The sequence below is a fragment of the Bufo gargarizans genome, chromosome 1 (assembly GCF_014858855.1).
Source record: "Bufo gargarizans isolate SCDJY-AF-19 chromosome 1, ASM1485885v1, whole genome shotgun sequence".
Classification (NCBI taxonomy): Eukaryota; Metazoa; Chordata; class Amphibia; order Anura; family Bufonidae; genus Bufo; species Bufo gargarizans.
In genome coordinates, this window is record NC_058080.1 from 192,583,074 (window position 1) to 192,601,354 (window position 18,281).

An 18,281-nucleotide genomic window follows, 5' to 3' on the forward strand; every position below is an offset into this window, starting at 1 on the left:
TAGTATTTAGGCGCTGGGTCACCGGTATGGATTTAGTGACAGAATTAGACTTGGAAATGCACAGAAGCGTGTGTGTGAAGTTATTCTGAATGACCCTATGTGCACCTTCAATATTATATACCCTTTTAGGGATAGATTTCAAATAGCTCTGATATAGCAGAAACCACTAAATTATGAAATTGCTAAATTGGGAATTGTACTTCAACCCAGAACAAAAAATGTGCTTTGACGGACACTAAATATCTTGCCCAGCAACAACAGTACAGCGGTGGGTAACGAGAGATTTAGAGGGATTTAAATTTGAGGCCTAGTATTTAGGCGCTGGGTCACCGGTATGGATTTAGTGACAGAATTAGACTTGGAAATACACAGTAGCGGGTGTGTGTGAAGTTATTCTGAATGACCCTATGTGCACCTTCAATATTATATACCCTTTTAGGGATAGATTTCAAATAGCTCTGATATAGCAGAAACCACTAAATTATGAAATTGCTAAATTGGGAATTGTACTTCAACCCAGAACAAAAAATGTGCTTTGACGGACACTAAATATCTTGCCCAGCAACAACAGTACAGCGGTGGGTAACGAGAGATTTAGAGGGATTAAATTTGAGGCCTAGTATTTAGGCGCTGGGTCACCGGTATGGATTTAGTGACAGAATTAGACTTGGAAATGCACAGAAGCGGTGTGTGTGAAGTTATTCTGAATGACCCTATGTGCACCTTCAATATTATATACCCTTTTTGGGATAGATTTCAAATAGCTCTGATATAGCAGGAACCACTAAATTATGAAATTGCTAAATTGGGAATTGTACTTCAACCCAGAACAAAAAATGTGCTTTGACGGACACTAAATATCTTGCCCAGCAACAACAGTACAGCGGTGGGTAACGAGAGATTTAGAGGGATTTAAATTTGAGGCCTAGTATTTAGGCGCTGGGTCACAGGTATGGATTTAGTGACAGAATTAGACTTGGAAATACACAGTAGCGGTGTGTGTGAAGTTATTCTGAATGACCCTATGTGCACCTTCAATATTATATACCCTTTTAGGGATAGATTTCAAATAGCTCTGATATAGCAGAAACCACTAAATTATGAAATTGCTAAATTGGGAATTGTACTTCAACCCAGAACAAAAAATGTGCTTTGACGGACACTAAATATCTTGCCCAGCAACAACAGTACAGCGGTGGGTAACGAGAGATTTAGAGGGAATTAAATTTGAGGCCTAGTATTTAGGCGCTGGGTCACCGGTATGGATTTAGTGACAGAATTAGACTTGGAAATACACAGTAGCGGGTGTGTGTGAAGTTATTCTGAATGACCCTATGTGCACCTTCAATATTATATACCCTTTTAGGGATAGATTTCAAATAGCTCTGATATAGCAGGAACCACTAAATTATGAAATTGCTAAATTGGGAATTGTACTTCAACCCAGAACAAAAAATGTGCTTTGACGGGACACTAAATAACTTTCCCAGCTACAACAGGACAACGGTAACGAGAGATTTAGAGGGATTTAAATTTGAGGCCTAGTATTTAGGCGCTGGGTGACAGGTATGGGTTTAGTGACAGAATTAGACTTGGAAATACACAGTAGCGGGTGTGTGTGAAGTTATTCTGAATGACCCTATGTGCACCTTCAATATTATATACCCTTTTAGGGATAGATTTCAAATAGCTCTGATATAGCAGAAACCACTAAATTATGAAATTGCTAAATTGGGAATTGTACTTCAACCCAGAACAAAAAATGTGCTTTGACGGACACTAAATATCTTGCCCAGCAACAACAGTACAGCGGTGGGTAACGAGAGATTTAGAGGGAATTAAATTTGAGGCCTAGTATTTAGGCGCTGGGTCACCGGTATGGATTTAGTGACAGAATTAGACTTGGAAATACACAGTAGCGGGTGTGTGTGAAGTTACTCTGAATGACCCTATGTGCACCTTCAATATTATATACCCTTTTTGGGATAGATTTCAAAGAGCTCTGATATAGCAGGAACCACTAAATTATGAAATTGCTAAATTGGGAATTGTATTTCAACCCAGAACAAGAAATGTGCTTGAACGGACACTAAATAACTCGCCCAGCTACAGCACTAGGGACAGATTTAGCTGGATATAAATTTGAGGCCTAGTATTTAGGCGCTGGGTGACCGGTATGGATTTAGTGACAGAATTAGACTGGGATATGGCCAAAAAATGAACAGACTATTGCTGGTTAAATGCACTTGGTGTGACAGCTTCACCCTGATGTAGGCTTTAGCCAAAAAACAACCACACCATTGAGGGTTAAATGCACTTGGTGACAGGCGCAGCTTGCCCCTGATTTTGTATATGGCCAAAAAATGAACAGACTATTGCTGGTTAAATGCACTTGGTGTGACAGCTTCACCCTGATGTAGGCTTTAGCCAAAAAACAACCACACCATTGAGGGTTAAATGCACTTGGTGACAGGCGCAGCTTGCCCCTGATTTTGTATATGGCCAAAAAATGAACAGACTATTGCTGGTTAAATGCACTTGGTGTGACAGCTTCACCCTGATGTAGGCTTTAGCCAAAAAACAACCACACCATTGAGGGTTAAATGCACTTGGTGACAGGCGCAGCTTGCCCCTGATTTTGTATATGGCCAAAAAATGAACAGACTATTGCTGGTTAAATGCACTTGGTGTGACAGCTTCACCCTGATGTAGGCTTTAGCCAAAAAACAACCACACCATTGAGGGTTAAATGCACTTGGTCGCAGCTTGTGCTGGCGCACCACAAGACACAAAATGGCCGCCGATCACCCCAGAAAAATGAGACTGACAAACGGTCTGTGCAGCCTAAAAACAGTGAGCAATTGAGGATCAGCAGCTCAATGATCCACAGCTGCAGATCGATCAGTTAATCAAGTCCTTTGGAGGAGTTAATCTGCCTAATCTCGCCCTACTGTCGCAGCCGCAACCTCTCCCTACGCTAATCAGAGCAGAGTGACGGGCGGCGCTATGTGACTCCAGCTTAAATAGAGGCTGGGTCACATGGTGCTCTGGCCAATCACAGCCATGCCAATAGTAGGCATGGCTGTGATGGCCTCTTGGGGCAAGTAGTATGACGCTTGTTGATTGGCTGCTTTGCAGCCTTTCAAAAAGCGCCAAGAAAGCGTCACAAAAGCGCGAAGAAAGCGACGAACACCGAACCCGAACCCGGACTTTTACGAAAATGTCCGGGTTCGGGTCCGTGTCACGGACACCCCAAAATTCGGTACGAACCCGAACTATACAGTTCGAGTTCGCTCATCCCTAATCCCTAATAAAAAAACGTGCCAGAGTTTCACACCGAGTTTAGCCTTTGCTGTTTCTCATTATCGTTAAACATACAATTTAACAGATATCACAGGTAATTTGGGCCTGGAACATGCTGTAGGATCAGTCCAGGTTGAATCCGGGCTCTGCCAGCATAGCCCAGGCAACTTACATACTATGCACTTACATCGCTATCCAGCACCTGCGCCACTTCGTCAGCCCGCATGGCGGCTACAGTATTTCCACGTCGCACAGATGAAAACATCCAACATCAGGGGGGCAGTACAAGCCTTCTTAGAATTACCTGCAATGCTAGGAAGGCTCGTCTCCATCAACGCGTGCTATTGGCTGCCCCACTCCTCCTCGCAATGTCGGATATTTTCATCCGCATGACGGGGACATGCAGCGGCAGCTGCTTGGGCGTAAGAAGTGACCTTGTGAGGGGCCCGGGCATATGGTGGGAAATTTAGTTAATGGTTTCGGACAGAATGTTGGCATACACGGCTCCACCCTGGCAAGGTTATTTAACCCTTTTATCGATTATGAAACAAGAAAAGCATTTTTAAACTGGGATCCAGTGTCAGATTTGATATACATGTACCAGAAGGTATTTGATATAAATGTACCCAACATTATATTCCTGTATTAAAATGCATTTCTAGTGGATTAATCTATTGATAATAACAAATTCGGTCTTAGCGTATCGCTTTCCTTTGAATACTGTATGGAGTCGGGTCTTCATACAGTATTCAGATCTATGATCGTAGGATAGCTCCGCTCCACCCTACTCAACAATTAATATAAATAAAAACTATTAATATTTATTTAGCAAAATATTACTTACGGTCTCAATTCCATTATTGGTTTTAATAACTGAAGTTGAGCGGTATACAGATATGTTTTTTTGGCCAAGGAACCATCCCCACTTCTCTTCTTCATATTGAGTTCTCTTCGAAATTGCGGCAGGAATACCAACTATTATTTTTTATACGTGATACTACAAAAAAAAAACACATTTTTTACACATACATATTTTTCATATTTTTATTTAAATATAAATATGCTTCTATACGAGGTTAGCTAGCTATTCGACCAGTAGTTAAGTATATATACAGCATTTTCTAAAAGGGGTCAATAACTTATGCAATGCAAATGAGCATACATATGTAGCTGTACAGTGGGGCCTTGATATGCAACAGTTTGCAAATTACATTTATTAGCTAAAAGGGGGTTAAAAGTGGATTTTACATTTTACAATCCTAAAAATAAAATGCATCAAAATGGTGTTAAAAATGTTAAACCTGGTATTGTTATAGATGCTATATGGCAGACATGGCCACCCTGCTTCTCTTCAGCTGTTGCTAAACTGCCACTCCCAGCATGCTCAGTCTGCCTACAGCTATCAGCCTACAGCAGGGCATGGTGGGAGTTGTAGTTTTATAACAACTGGAGAGCCGCAGGTTGGCCAGACCTGCTATATGGTGTTCAGTTCACTTATACCAGACAGGTGCCCATACATATACACACAAGAGAATGTGTTTACTCACTGATAGGCCTAGCACATGGATCTCTGAGGGCAGGCCTTAATTTCCAGGAATGGAATCCGCAATTGCTGATGACATACGGATGTCTTCCGCATTTATTGCGGATCCTTTGACTTTCATTGTACCACGGACTGCAATTTGTGGATAAGAATAGGACAAGCTGTATTTATTTTTTCAGAGCTGCAGAACGGAAAAACGGATGCAGACAGCACGCTGTGCTGTCCAATTTTTTTCCTGATGCATTGAAATGAATGGAAACACATCCTCTCCGTATAAATTGCGGATCGGATGCAGAGAAAAAAAAATGATGTGTGAATGGATCCTTAAAGGGACACTGACAGGCCCAAAAAGCATATTTAGGTATATATATGACAGTACAGGTCATATAAAGTGTATTAGAATCATCTAAGTATCCCCCCTGTCCGCCTTATAAATACAGTAAAAAGAAGTTTTATAACCTGCTTTCATCGTGTTCAATCTGCCCAAGGGGCGGTGTTTCATCTGAACTTGCGCCCAGCCAGCCTCGCCACAACTGCCGTTTGAAGCGCCGCCCAGCTAATCAATATTCACTTCGCTGGGCGGCTACTCTGAAGCGCTGCTGTGCCCGGCGCATGCGCATTAAGCAGAGGCTGCATCGGCCTCTGGGAATCAGACTGTGCGCAGGCGCGATGCGATCCCGGCCAGTGAGGGTGCCGGGCGCATGCGCTGAAGATGGCCGGGGACACTAGTAGCTGCCCAGTGAAGTGAATATTGATTAGCTGGGCGGCGCTTCAAACGGCAGTTGTGGCGAGGCTGGCTGGGCGCAAGCCTGTCAGTGTCCCTGTAAGCTGTAGAAATGTGTGTATTAGGCCTCTTTCACACTTGCGTTGTCCGGATCCGTCGTGTACTCCATTTGCCGGAATTACACGCCGGATCCGGAAAAACGCAAGTGAACTGAAAGCATTTGAAGACGGATCCGTCTTCAAAATACGTTCAGTGTTACTATGGCAGCCAGGACGCAATTAAAGTCCTGGTTGCCATAGTAGTAGTGGGGGGTGGGGGAGCAGTATACTTACAGTCCGTGCGGCTCCCGGGGTGCTCCAGAATGACGTCAGAGCGCCCCATGCGCATGGATGACATTTCCATGCGATCACGTGATCCATGCGCGTGGGGCGCACTGACGTCACTCTTGAGCGCCCCGGGAGCCACACGGACAGTAAGTATACTGCTCCCCCGCTCCCCACTACACTTTACCAGGGCTGCCAGGACTTTAGCGTCCTGGCAGCCATGGTAACCATTCAGAAAAAGCTAAACGTCGGATCCGGCAATGCGCCGAAACAACGTTTAGCTTAAGGCCGGATCAGGATTAATGCCTTTCAATGGGCATTAATTCCGGATCTGGCCTCGCGGCAAGTGTTCAGGATTTTTGGCCGGAGCAAAAAACGCAGCATGCTGCGGCATTTTCTCCGGCCAAAAAACATTCCGGTCCTGAACTGAAGACATCCTGATGCATCCTGAACGGATTTCTCTCCATTCAGAATGCATTAGGATAAAACTGATCAGGATTCTTCCGGCATAGAGCCCCGACGACGGAACTCTATGCCGGAAGAAAAGAACGCAAGTGTGAAAGAGCCCTTAGAAGCATTCTTCACTGAACAGTACTGCAGTTGTTAACCCTCCTTTTGCTCTGTGTTTCAGCTGTTAGGCTGGTTCCAATTGCTAATCATCTATTGCTATATATGCCATGCTGTTCTCATTCCTTGCCTGAGCAATAAGGTTCCTCGCTTGCTAGTTTCTTGCTAAGGTGTTTCTACATTTTGTCTGCCCATGTACCGAACTCTGTTAGTTTATTGCATTCTGATCATCTGCTGTCTGACCTGACCTGAACCTGTTTACCCTCTGTTGCCAGCCCTGAGCTCAGACCTGTTTCACATATTTGCATGTACTCTTCCTGCCCTGACCTTGTTCTCTTACTGACTACGGGTTTTGCCTGATGCCTTAGTGCTGCGCATCAGTGTCTCTAAACCCCATGGGTCATCTCTCAAAAACACCAGGACCACTCCAAGAGGTAGTGACCTGGTTGTTCCCCTAAAGTGAAGTCCAGATATTTGTGTAAGGATTAAAGGGTTAATACCAGGGAACTGCCAGGATAATGCCCTTAGGTTAAGGCCAAAATCACACCATTTGGTTGACACAGTGGTTCCACATTCATTGCCATAATAGTGTAAAGGACATTGTATGTCATATATTAATCACAACTCAACCAAAATGTCATAAACACAACCCTTCCTTACAGAATATTTCAAAGTTTCTGGAAATTTTCATCCATTACTTTTAAATCATTTTGAGCAAATTGAGATTTGTCACATCTTTTGCGTTACTTGCAAGTTATCTGATTAAATCTGAATATACAGTCATCCGCTGAGGTAGCACAGCTCATTTACTGCACTAAGTGAAAAGATGTCTAGACACAAAATCACGTTTCGTATGTTGCGTCTATAAAAAGAACTCTAAACCACTGCCAGCTGGCAGCATACGAAGCAGTAATGTAAAGTGGCTTCTTGAGTTGCTACTCTAGTTGCCAATGAAGTTCAGTTGACTGCACAAGTATACATTTTGGGAAAATATGCCAGCTATCTGTACTTATTCTGCGTCAAAATTATCTCTTTTTTACCAGATTATTTCAAAGCCTAGTTAAAGGGACAGTCATCAGAATGGCTGTTCCACTGTTATCGCATTGTTAGGATGAGGTGGGGATAGTTGATATCAGCATAGACTAGCCCACCCCAAGATGGAAATTGGTACTGTAGCTATAAAATACTCTGCAGTGGCTTCTGGCTGCAAAATCTAGAAACAGATCTAATCAATATTAACTGACTTCTCAAAAGGGGACAACCTTAGGAAAACGCACAAAAAAAAGTTGCACTTGCTTAACACTCTCCTAGTGTTGGGGACCCATGTCATGTTCTGTAAAAAGAAACTTTGCATTTTGAAGATCTGTTTACAGTGGCATATCGTCAGTGGAGGCAGACCACACAACTGTCACAGGGTCAGGAGGAGAAGGGGCTTGGTGCTGAATTACTTTTTTGTGTATGTGAAAACACAAAATTTTCATTCAGCCACCACTAGGGGGGCTTCAGTGCAAAGAGATGGTTACAGCTTTAATTGTACACAATGGTAAAACTGTATGAACTCCTATGTAATCAACTCCCCCTAGTGGTGGCTGCAGGCAGCCAGCTTTGTAATATTTGAAGTGCAGCAGTAGATTTATTAATGTATTTATGCTAGTTTCTGATATAAATATGGTGTTCATGATAAGTGGCATATTTGCAAAGATTTTACAAAGACATTGAAGCTAGATAAAGTGGGTGAGGAAGAAGGCGACTTTTTTATTTATTATTTTTGCTAAAGGAAAAGATATCTGGGCATCATGCTTTGCATTCCGCATTACCTGGGAGTTTTTGATACACATATACTGGAAAACATGGTGGGGCAGGGGGAACCATACTAAGCTTTGCTAAGGGGCCCTGTAGGATCTGTGTATGCACCTGCTTGAAGGAATATTCTTGAGCACCAGCAGAAACGGTATATTTATACAGACCTAGACCAGCACTTCTCACAGCTGAGTGTTTACTAAAGTAGTATAGTGCAGACCAATGGTAACTGTCATATTTTCACTCATAATCAATTTTCATATATGTTGTTGCTGCTGTGGTGGTGATCCATAATCACTAATTATTGTGTTCACTTACCACTTGTTTAATAAGATTCCATCCATAGCAACTGCTCCTCACAAGACTTCTTTCTGACTGTCTTCTCAAGATGGCCGCCGATGCCCTTACGCTCAGGCTAAGACGTCCCTCACTAACTACCCAGAATTCATTCGGCTCATCTCGGGAACGGACAGCCTTACCCCAACCAATCGACTTTCTCCAGAATTAAACATGCCCTCTTCCTCTTGAGAAATTACGAATTTTTATAGCGAATGTTCTAATCGCGAATTTTTATTGCAACTATCGGCACTATCCCGGTCAGACAGGAGCACGCACGCAGCGTTCAGGACTGCCCACTACTATATCCTCTGTTTTCTCTATATATAGAAGATAGGAGACGGAGGACACCTAGCAACACTTTTAGCCACACCACTGAAATGCCTGGGGGAGGAAAGAACATGCAGCAATTACTAGGTAATTCAATACCTATACAAAAATATTAACTAGGGAACTAAGGTAAACTTAGTCAAACCAATCCAATTACATAAAAAAGAAAATATGACGGTTACCCTTTACTTACCTGTTAAATCCTCTGTTGCTCAGTACCAATGCTTCGGTGGTCCCCAAGGTGTTTGCTAAATTTCCTAAAGAATAATGTATTGTACAGGCATATGACTGCTGCAGCTGATCACTTGTCTCAGCAGTCAAGTGTCAAATATGCTAGCATTACCACTTAAAGGAAAAACAAAGAACTGAAAGCTCTTAGACGTCCAATGGTGAAAAAATAGGATGCTTTATTGAAAACTCAATCAGTGAATAATAAAATGCCATAAAAACAAGGGGAGTAGGGAGCACAGACGCCATCCCAGCTCTACAGTGTCGACAGAGAAAATCACAAATCCATTAAACATTGATCCAATAAAATATGAGTCCAAATATAAAGTATGGCTATGTACTGAGATAATGTAATTATGGAGGGTAGTGACCAGAAGGTGATCCACACATGAACACAGCCCGTGAAGCAGGCGGTAGTGTGACCCTGCTGGACCTATATCCTGCCTATATATCGGTGGGATATAGGTCCAGCAGGGTCACACTACCGCCTGCTTCACAGGCTGTGTTCATGTGTGGATCACCTTCTGGTCACTACCCTCCATAATTACATTATCTCAGTACATAGCCATACTTTATATTTGGACTCATATTTAATTGGATCAATGTTTAATGGATTTGTGATTTTCTCTGTCGACACTGTAGAGCTGGGATGGCGTCTGTGCTCCCTACTCCCCTTGTTTTTATGGCATTTTATTATTCACTGATTGAGTTTTCAATAAAGCATACTATTTTTTCATCATTGGACGTCTAAGAGCTTTCAGTTCTTTGTTTTTTCTTGTATTTATAAGCTTGTCCAGTTACATCGGAATATTGGGAAGTCTACTCTTTATATAAGCCGCACCATTGTGTGTATATGTATTTGGCTATTGACCCCCATGGTTGTGTTTTGTTTTTTATTTTATAGCATTACCACTTAGGCAAGTGATTGGCTGCATCGGTCACATGGCTGTACGACATCTATAGAAGTACAGTACTATTCCAGGTCTATACCTCTGCTTCTAAAGTTAAACCTGAAATTTGTACAGTATTATATTTGCTGCATATTTCACCCTTTGCATTTTAATAAGTGAAATCTGACAAATCTGGAAAACACAATAATAAAAAAATTATAATTATAATAAAATAATACAAATTGCTTGTTAAACCCCAGTCACATACTTTGCAGTTTATTATAATGCAGATGTTCACTGCGACATCCAATGTAGCAGGGTATAAGGGACCAGACTGAGCTGTGGCTCTTACCACTCAACCTACAATCAGGCATGGTTGTGTCTGATAATGGCCGTAACTTGGTGGCGGCTTTGGTACTCGGCAAGCTCACACACATCCGATGCCTAGCCCACATGTTCAACCTATTGGTTCAGTGGTTTCTCAAAACCTACCCCAATTTGCCTGAGCTACTGATGAAGGTGCACCACGTGTGTGCCCATTTCCTAAATTCATCTACAGCTGTCGCCGGTCTGGTAACGCTGAAGCAGCGCTTGCATTTGCCAGATCACCGACTGTTGTGCGATGTGAGCATGCGCTGGAACTCCACATTTCACTTGTTGGCCAGGCTTTGTAAGCAGCAGAGGGCAGTAGTGGAATGCCAGCTGCAACATGGTCGTCGCCTTTCCAGTCAGCTTCCGCTCTTCACAAGCGACGAGTGGGCATGCATGTCTGGCCTCCATGAGGTTTTACGCAACTTTGAGGAATCAACACAGATGGTGAGCGGCGATGCTGCTATTATCAGCATAACCATCCCACTTCTTTGTCTACTGAAACGCTCGCTGTTTACAATGAAGGCAGACGCTTTGCATGTGGAAGATGTGGAAATGAGGGAAGACAGTACACAGGGCGATAGCCAGACCACCCTCATTTTGTCTTCTCAGCGCGAATTGTATGATGATGAGGAGGAGGAGCAGGAGACGGTTGCCTCCGCTACAGAGGGTAGTACAGAGGGTAGTACCCATAGCAGGTTTACTCCATCTGTTCAGCATGGATGGGCAGAAGAGGATGAGGAGATTGAGAATCATCCTCCTGATGAGGACAGCGAAGCCTTGTCTGTTGGGACTCTGGCACACATGGCTGTCTTTCCCGTGACCCTAACGTTGTACGCATTTTGGCCAACAATGATTATTGTTTGTTCACCCTGGTGGAGAGGACTAGCAAAATGGTGCAATACCAGAAGGTCCTTGTGGAAAAATTGCTCCAAAAATTTCCAGCTGACAATACTGGCAGCAGAGTATGTAGTTCCTTGGGCAACCGAAGAGGGGAGACGAGGGGAACACACAGCAGTTCCAACAGAGGCAGGGCAACACTCTCCAAGCCCTTGGACAGTTTCATTATAAAAATATATATTTGGACGGCACGCCTCTATTGCTTTTTCCGGTGCTCAGCGGTAATTGCAGTAACAATATAATAGGAATGACCACGGCATTCGTTTTTCAATTGAATTAATAATGCTTCTTTATTATCCATCTAGGAAGTAATGATTAATAAATACTGGCCAATGTTTCGTTCTTATCACAATTATTACTTCCTGGATGGATAATAAAGAAGCATTATTAATTCAATTGTAAAATGAGTGCCGTGGTCATTTCTATTATATTGGACAGTTTCATGACCCCCCGCCAGCACCCTCACCCTGATGCGCGGCCTACTGTCACAAGAAGGGAAATTTTTTGGAAGATGGTGAAGGAGTACGTAGCAGACCATGTCTGCGTCCTCAATGATCCCTCTGTGCCTTACAACTATTGGGTGTCCAAGATGGACACTTGGCACGAACTGGCGCTCTACGCCTTGGAGGTGCTGGCCTGCCCTGCCGCCAGCGTTTTGCCAGAGCTGGTATTTTGTGCTGCTGGGGGCATAATAACTGATGAGCGCATCTGCTTGTCAACTGAAAGTGCTGACCGGTTGACTCTTATCAAAATGAACAAGGCCTGTATTGCCCCTAACTTCTCTACTCAAGAGGAAAGCGGCTGAACATAAAGACACTTTAAATGTGGCTTTTATGGTGTATTGAATACACTGTATTCCCATCCACCCTTTCCACCACAAAAAAGGGTATATGGTTCAATCTTCCTTTTCTCGTCCTCATCCTCCTCCTCCATCATATCAACATGCTTATTAGGCTGCCCTCGCTCCTAATGTTTTAGAGGGTCAGCTCAGCAGCAGGCCCTCGGCCATAATTTTGTCCATGGTCAGCTCAGCAGCAGACCCTCACCCCTAATGTTTTTGAGGGTCACCAGCAGGACATAAATCATAATTTTGCAAGGGTGTGTATGATGCCCTCCTTTATGTGTAATAAAGGGTGTAGTGTAGTGCCAGTTCCTTGTAATTTTTGGCAGCCTTTTCACTTAGTGCATAGGCTTTATGAGTGTAGGAGTACCACCACCTGAACAATTGTACAACAATGTGAATGAGGCCCTTCTTTATGTGATATACAGGTTGTATCTGAGTGCCTCTTACTTGTAATTTTTGGCAGCACTTGCTCTTTATATACAAGTAAATATACAGAAAATAATGTTTCTTAACAATTTTTCCTCTAAAATCGATTTTATCTTTGGTTTTGTGCGTATTATTGTCAGTCTGTAAAAGTGGCGTACTACTCGGACAACATCATTCCCAGCAGTGACCTGGGAGTCCAAGATGCATCCAGACATCCTCTCCACGCTGTTACCGAACCATCGATTTCTTACCTTTTCATGTGAACCAGACACCCTCCCCTCTTCAGAGCAGGGGTGCCTGGTTTAATGCTCGGGTTCTCCCATTGACTTCCATTGTGCTTTGGTGCTCGGTAGAGCACCCGATTATCCTGAGGTGTTCTAATCGAGCACCCGAGCATCTTGCTCGATCAACACTACTGTTGAGGCTTTGCTATGTTTTTATCCTTCTTTACTTGGGCGGGGGGGGGGGGGGGGTAAAATTTTGTCATTGAGAACCACATATCAAAAGTATTCCCACAATTATGTTTTTTCTAAAATACTTCCTGCAGCATCATGTATGTGAATGTAGCCATGGGGTTTTTTCTTTCTTTTATTTTAAGGGCCCTCCTAGTCCATTTATTTTTGGCAGTGTTCAGCAAAAAAATAAATACTGCTTTGAAATATCTTTCTTTAAGTGTATAAATCTACAGCATGCAGCACTTATTTTTTATGAAAGCTTAGCTAGCAAATAAATTGGTTTCAACTTTTCACATATTAGTACATTTGTGGTTCCTTGGGTGCTATACTTCAAAATAATGATTGGTGTGGAATTCTCTCAGATAAGTATGCTGTCATTTGCCAGAATACAGGAAATCAATTTCCCCATGTTTCCTTTATTTTTTTAGATTGAGTATTCAGTTCTCAGTTAAATCTGATAATATTTTCTTGCTGTTTAATAGAAATCTGCATTTCTGTTTTCCAGCGCTGGGTACCAATGTATTTACTATTCACCGGAGAACACGGCAAAGGCAAAAGAAATTTTAAGCAACATCAATCACCTGCAACCTCTTATATCAAGCCATACAGACCTCCTGCTTAATTCAGCAAGACAGCGCTCAGCGGACAGCCTCAAAAACTCTTTAAAAGCACTCTCGGAAACGGTGAGATCCAAATCTGCCGTGCAATGGCTCATTTATAAAAATGGACTCCCTCCTAATGCTTCTTTTTTTATTTAATGTACAGGTCGACATTCCCTACATAACAGAATATACAGTAATCACTTTGAAAGATAGACTTCAAAATGCCAAGCTAAAGCAATGGCAAACATTTTTCTTTGAAAAAAAAAAAGCAATTTAAACATGTTCTGTATCTTTATTTCTTGCTTTTAAAGGTGCTTTTGAAAGTAAGATTGTAGGCTTTCAGGAGCGGCAGATTCAGTTATTAAACTGAGTTATTTTGTTGCAACGTCCTTCCTTTTCTAATGCTAATAATTGTTGCCGAGAAGCAAGTAGAAGATAATGTTCTTCTAAGCTAGATTATTTTTTTTGCCTTCTTTTATCTGAAAGTGATTTTTTTTAATGCAGTTACATTTGCGATTCTACATGCAAACACAGCACTAAGATGTGAGCAAATAGAGTAAAACATTTTAGTGCTGGTGGCTCGCTTAGGTATGAGCGGGCCCCATGATGAGGACTGTTGCTGAAGAGGCAGACTTTACAAGAGGTGGAAGCATAGTAACAGGCTTTGCACCAAAGGAACTGAATATATGTATGGCATGATGGTTTATTCCAGGCACTGGTAAGTACGTGACAAGCAGAAGCAGAGATGACTGTTGATAGCAGTGTTGCCAATCAGAATTTTTCTTTTTTCTGGACAACTTAACCCAAAATCACTGACAGCCAACATTTTTATGGACAAATTGAAAAACCATAATGAGTGATAAACATTATAAGAATTTATTTACATGTCTATAGCTCAATATACTGATAGTAACTCATTACCAGTCTTTACTGTGAGCTGTAAAACTATGATAATTACCATCAAATTAATCTAGTCTGGAATCACCAGCTTCAAAAAAAATCACGGACATATTTTATTTTAATTTTTTTCATGGACAAAGGAAAAAAATTGCCTTTTTTTATGGAAACATTTCTGGGCAGTTGGCAACCCTGATTCATAGGTGTAAAAAATGTGTTCAAGCAAGGCTTAAATAAGTTATCTGGGCAAAAGTAACCCCCACAGTTGATTTTGAGGGGAAAATGAGGCCCAGTAGCTTATTTCCCCTGCAGTGGCGCCTAAAAGACAAATGTAGCGCAGTAATATACTCATTTGCTAAATGTAGATATGGTCCAAGACAAGTTAAATAGGGTAAATGTGAACAAAGCTCAAGGTCCAGATGGAGTACACCCAAGAGTGCTTAAAGAGCTCAGTTCAGTCATTGCTGTGCCCCTGTTTATAATTTTTGAAGATTCTCTAGGTACTGGTACAGTGCTAAGTGATTGGCGCAAGGCAAACGTGGTGCCCATATTCATAAAAGGATCTAGGTCCTCCACATGTAATTATAGACCTATAGGCTTGAAAAGTATAGTTTGTAATTGGATTGAAAACTGGCTGAAGGACCGTGTCCAGAGTGTTGTGGTCAATGATTTCTATTCAGAATGGTCTTGGGTTATAAGTGGTGTACCCCAAGGTTCAGTGCTGGGACCTTTTATTATTTAATTTCTTTATTAATGATATTGAGGACGAGATTAATAGCACTATTTCTATTTTTGCAGATGACACTAACTGTAAAAACTGTTCCAAGTAAAATGTGCTCTCCGATTGGAGAGGAAAGAGTTCAGTCTCCGGAAGCATCAAAGCTGCTTTACTGTAAGAACTGTGAATCTGTGGAATAGACTTCCTCAGGATGTGGTCACAGCAGGAACAGTGGACAGTTTTAAAAAGGGTTTAGATGAATTCTTAAAAGTAAACAACATTAATGCTTATGAGAGTCTCAATTCCTTCTGGGATTCGAATCCCCACATATGCCTTGGTTGAACTTTTTTTCAACCTTTTTAAGTATGTAACTATGATTTGGCACAAGTTTTTATTGAGATTGGTTCCTTAATGGTTACTTTTCTGCAGCGTCCTCTATGGGAACATTTATATTGATCCAGACAAGCAAAGAGACAGCATTTTGACTTTTGCAATAGCTGGGTCTTTTTCAAGAGGCACAGTACATCTATGGTGATTAAATATTTCGAGAACATAGTGTGGGTGACAAGGACTACGTTCAGTTTGCTTCTACTGAAAGTAGACCTACAGAGGAGCTTTAGCTATGTTTACAATTTTGAGTTGTGTTATTGCTGGATGTAGTCTTAATTCAGTGGTACCTTCAATATTAGTAGCCAAGTTAGGGAAGCTGGGTTGTCAATGAGGATTTGTCATCCTAAGAAGAACAAGAAGGAATAATATTAAACTGTAAATATTGTTTCAGGTGACTTTTCAGAATCAGTCATCATGTGTCTGTACATGAGGAATAACACTATATCTGACCATTAGTATTATTGTATTATGATTAGAGTTGAGCGGACACCTGGAAGTTCGGGTTCGACGGGTTCGGCCAAACTAAACAAAAAAATTTGAGTTCCGGACCCGAACCTCATTGAAGTCAATGGGGACACAAACTTTTAAACACTAAAATGGCTGTAAAAAAGTTATGGAAAGGGCTAGAGGGCTGCAAATGGCAGCAAAATGTGGTTAAGAGCATTTGCAAGTGCTCTGCAAACAAATGTGGATAGGGAAATTACTTCAAATAACATAAAATATGTAAAAATAAAGTACACATACTGCTCCACCATGTTGGTGAAATGCTGCCTCCTGCTAAGACGGGCCATATCAGCTGGTGGTGCTGGTTGCTGTGGCGTGTGACAAAGCTTTTCCACATTTCGGTCATGCTAACTCTGCCTTCTGAGGTGCTGGTGGTGCCCTTCCTCCTCCTCTGCCTTCGCCTTGTGCTTCCACTGTGCCCCCACAGTTTTGAGAACACTGTCAGGTGGGAATGCCACCAGCAGCACGTCTACCAGCGTGTGCTTGTACTCGCGCATCTTATGGTCACGCTCCAGTGACGGAATTAGGGACGGTACGTTGTCCTTGTAACAGGGATCCAGCAGCGTGACCACACAGTAGCCAGCACAAGTTAGAATGTGGGCAACTCGGCAGTAGTTGCAGCATGTAATCGCTCATGTGTGCCAGGCTGCCCAGAGGAAACAAAAAGCTGTCCTCTGTGGGAGGTGTATCCTCTGTGTCCTCTGTATCCCCCAGCCACTCATCAGTAATGGCCATGAGCTGGTTTGAGTGCCACCCCGCTGTGAACATGGTTCCTTCTTTTCCATCTCCTCCTCCTCATCCTCCACCTCATCATCCTCCAGAACTGTGCACTGGTTGGACAATTGTGTACCTGATGTTTGTGGGTGCAGGAATCTACCCTCGGAGTCACTGGAGGAATCTACCATCGGAGTCACTTGTGAATGACTGGCCTTAAACCCTATGAAATGATCCCTCTTCCATCATCGCCAGAAGCGTTTTTTTTAAGGAGGCATGGAAGTGGGATACTAACACTGAGAACAGCGTTATCGGCACTGGCCATGTTGGTGGAGTACTCGAAAGAGCGCAACAAGGAACAAAGGTCTCGCATAGAGGCCCAGTCATTAGTGGTGAAGTGGTGCTGTTCCGCAGAGCGACTCACCCGTGTGTGCTGCAGCTAAGCTGGAAGGCCGAAGTTACGCTGCAGCGCTGACAGGTGAGCAGCAGCAGGGTGAGAACGCCGAAAGCGTGCACAGATGGCCTGCACTTTATGCAGCAGCTCTGACATATCGGGGTAATTTTTAAGGAATCTCTGCACCACCAAATTCAGCACATGCGCCAGGCAAGGGATGTGCGTCAAAATGGCAAAAATCCCAGAGGTGGATGGTTGCATATCCACGTACCTCGACTATATAACACCTGAACACCCTACAATAGTGAGGGGACACGACCACTGGCTCCCTACACCAGACACGGAGGGAGTCAGGGTCACCTGGGATCCAGCAAACAGAAAATAACAGATAAATGTACAGCACTTAACTTAGTAGCAGACTGGGAAATAGGATCAGCATGCACACACACTCCAGGAAGAAGTATAAGCCGCCCAGTAATGCCTTATGGGGAGGAATTTAAAGGGAAGCAATCAGTCCAACTACATGACAGCTGAGAGAGGCTAACGAGATGAGGAACTGAACACAACAACAACAAAAAACTCAAGGAGGAGGTTCTGAAAGGCTTCTGTCAGAGCTTCTCAGCTGTCTGGTTGTGACAGTACCCCTCCCTCTACGAGTGGACTCCGGACACTCAGAGCCCACCTTCTCAGGATGGGACCTATGGAAAGCCCTGATGAGACGAGAGGCTTTAATGTCCGTCACTGGGACCCACATCCTCTCCTCAGGACCATAACCCTCCCAATAAACAAGGTACTGAAGAGAACCGCGGACTAGACGAGAATCCACAATCCTAGAGACCTGAAATTCAAGATTCCCATCAACCATAATCGGAGGAAGAGGCAAAGGCGAGGGTGCAATGGGTTGATCATAAGGTTTCAATGAGGACTTATGAAAAACATTATGGATCTTCCAAGTCTGAGGAAGATCAAGACGGTAGGCAACAGGATTGATGACAGACAGGATTTTGTAAGGCCCAATAAACCT

The 18,281-nt window shown here is 42.8% G+C and overlaps 1 protein-coding gene across 9 annotated transcripts in view; it reads left to right on the forward strand.

The window, feature by feature from the left end:
* Nucleotides 1–18,281, forward strand: part of INPP4B (inositol polyphosphate-4-phosphatase type II B) — a 700,458-nt gene that overhangs the window by 560,074 nt on the left and 122,103 nt on the right. For all 9 annotated transcript variants that reach the window (XM_044300592.1, XM_044300585.1, XM_044300600.1 and 6 more), the window contains one exon: nucleotides 13,544–13,721. In XM_044300592.1, coding sequence (XP_044156527.1) covers nucleotides 13,544–13,721 — 178 coding nt within the window. The remainder of the gene's footprint in view (nucleotides 1–13,543; nucleotides 13,722–18,281) is intronic.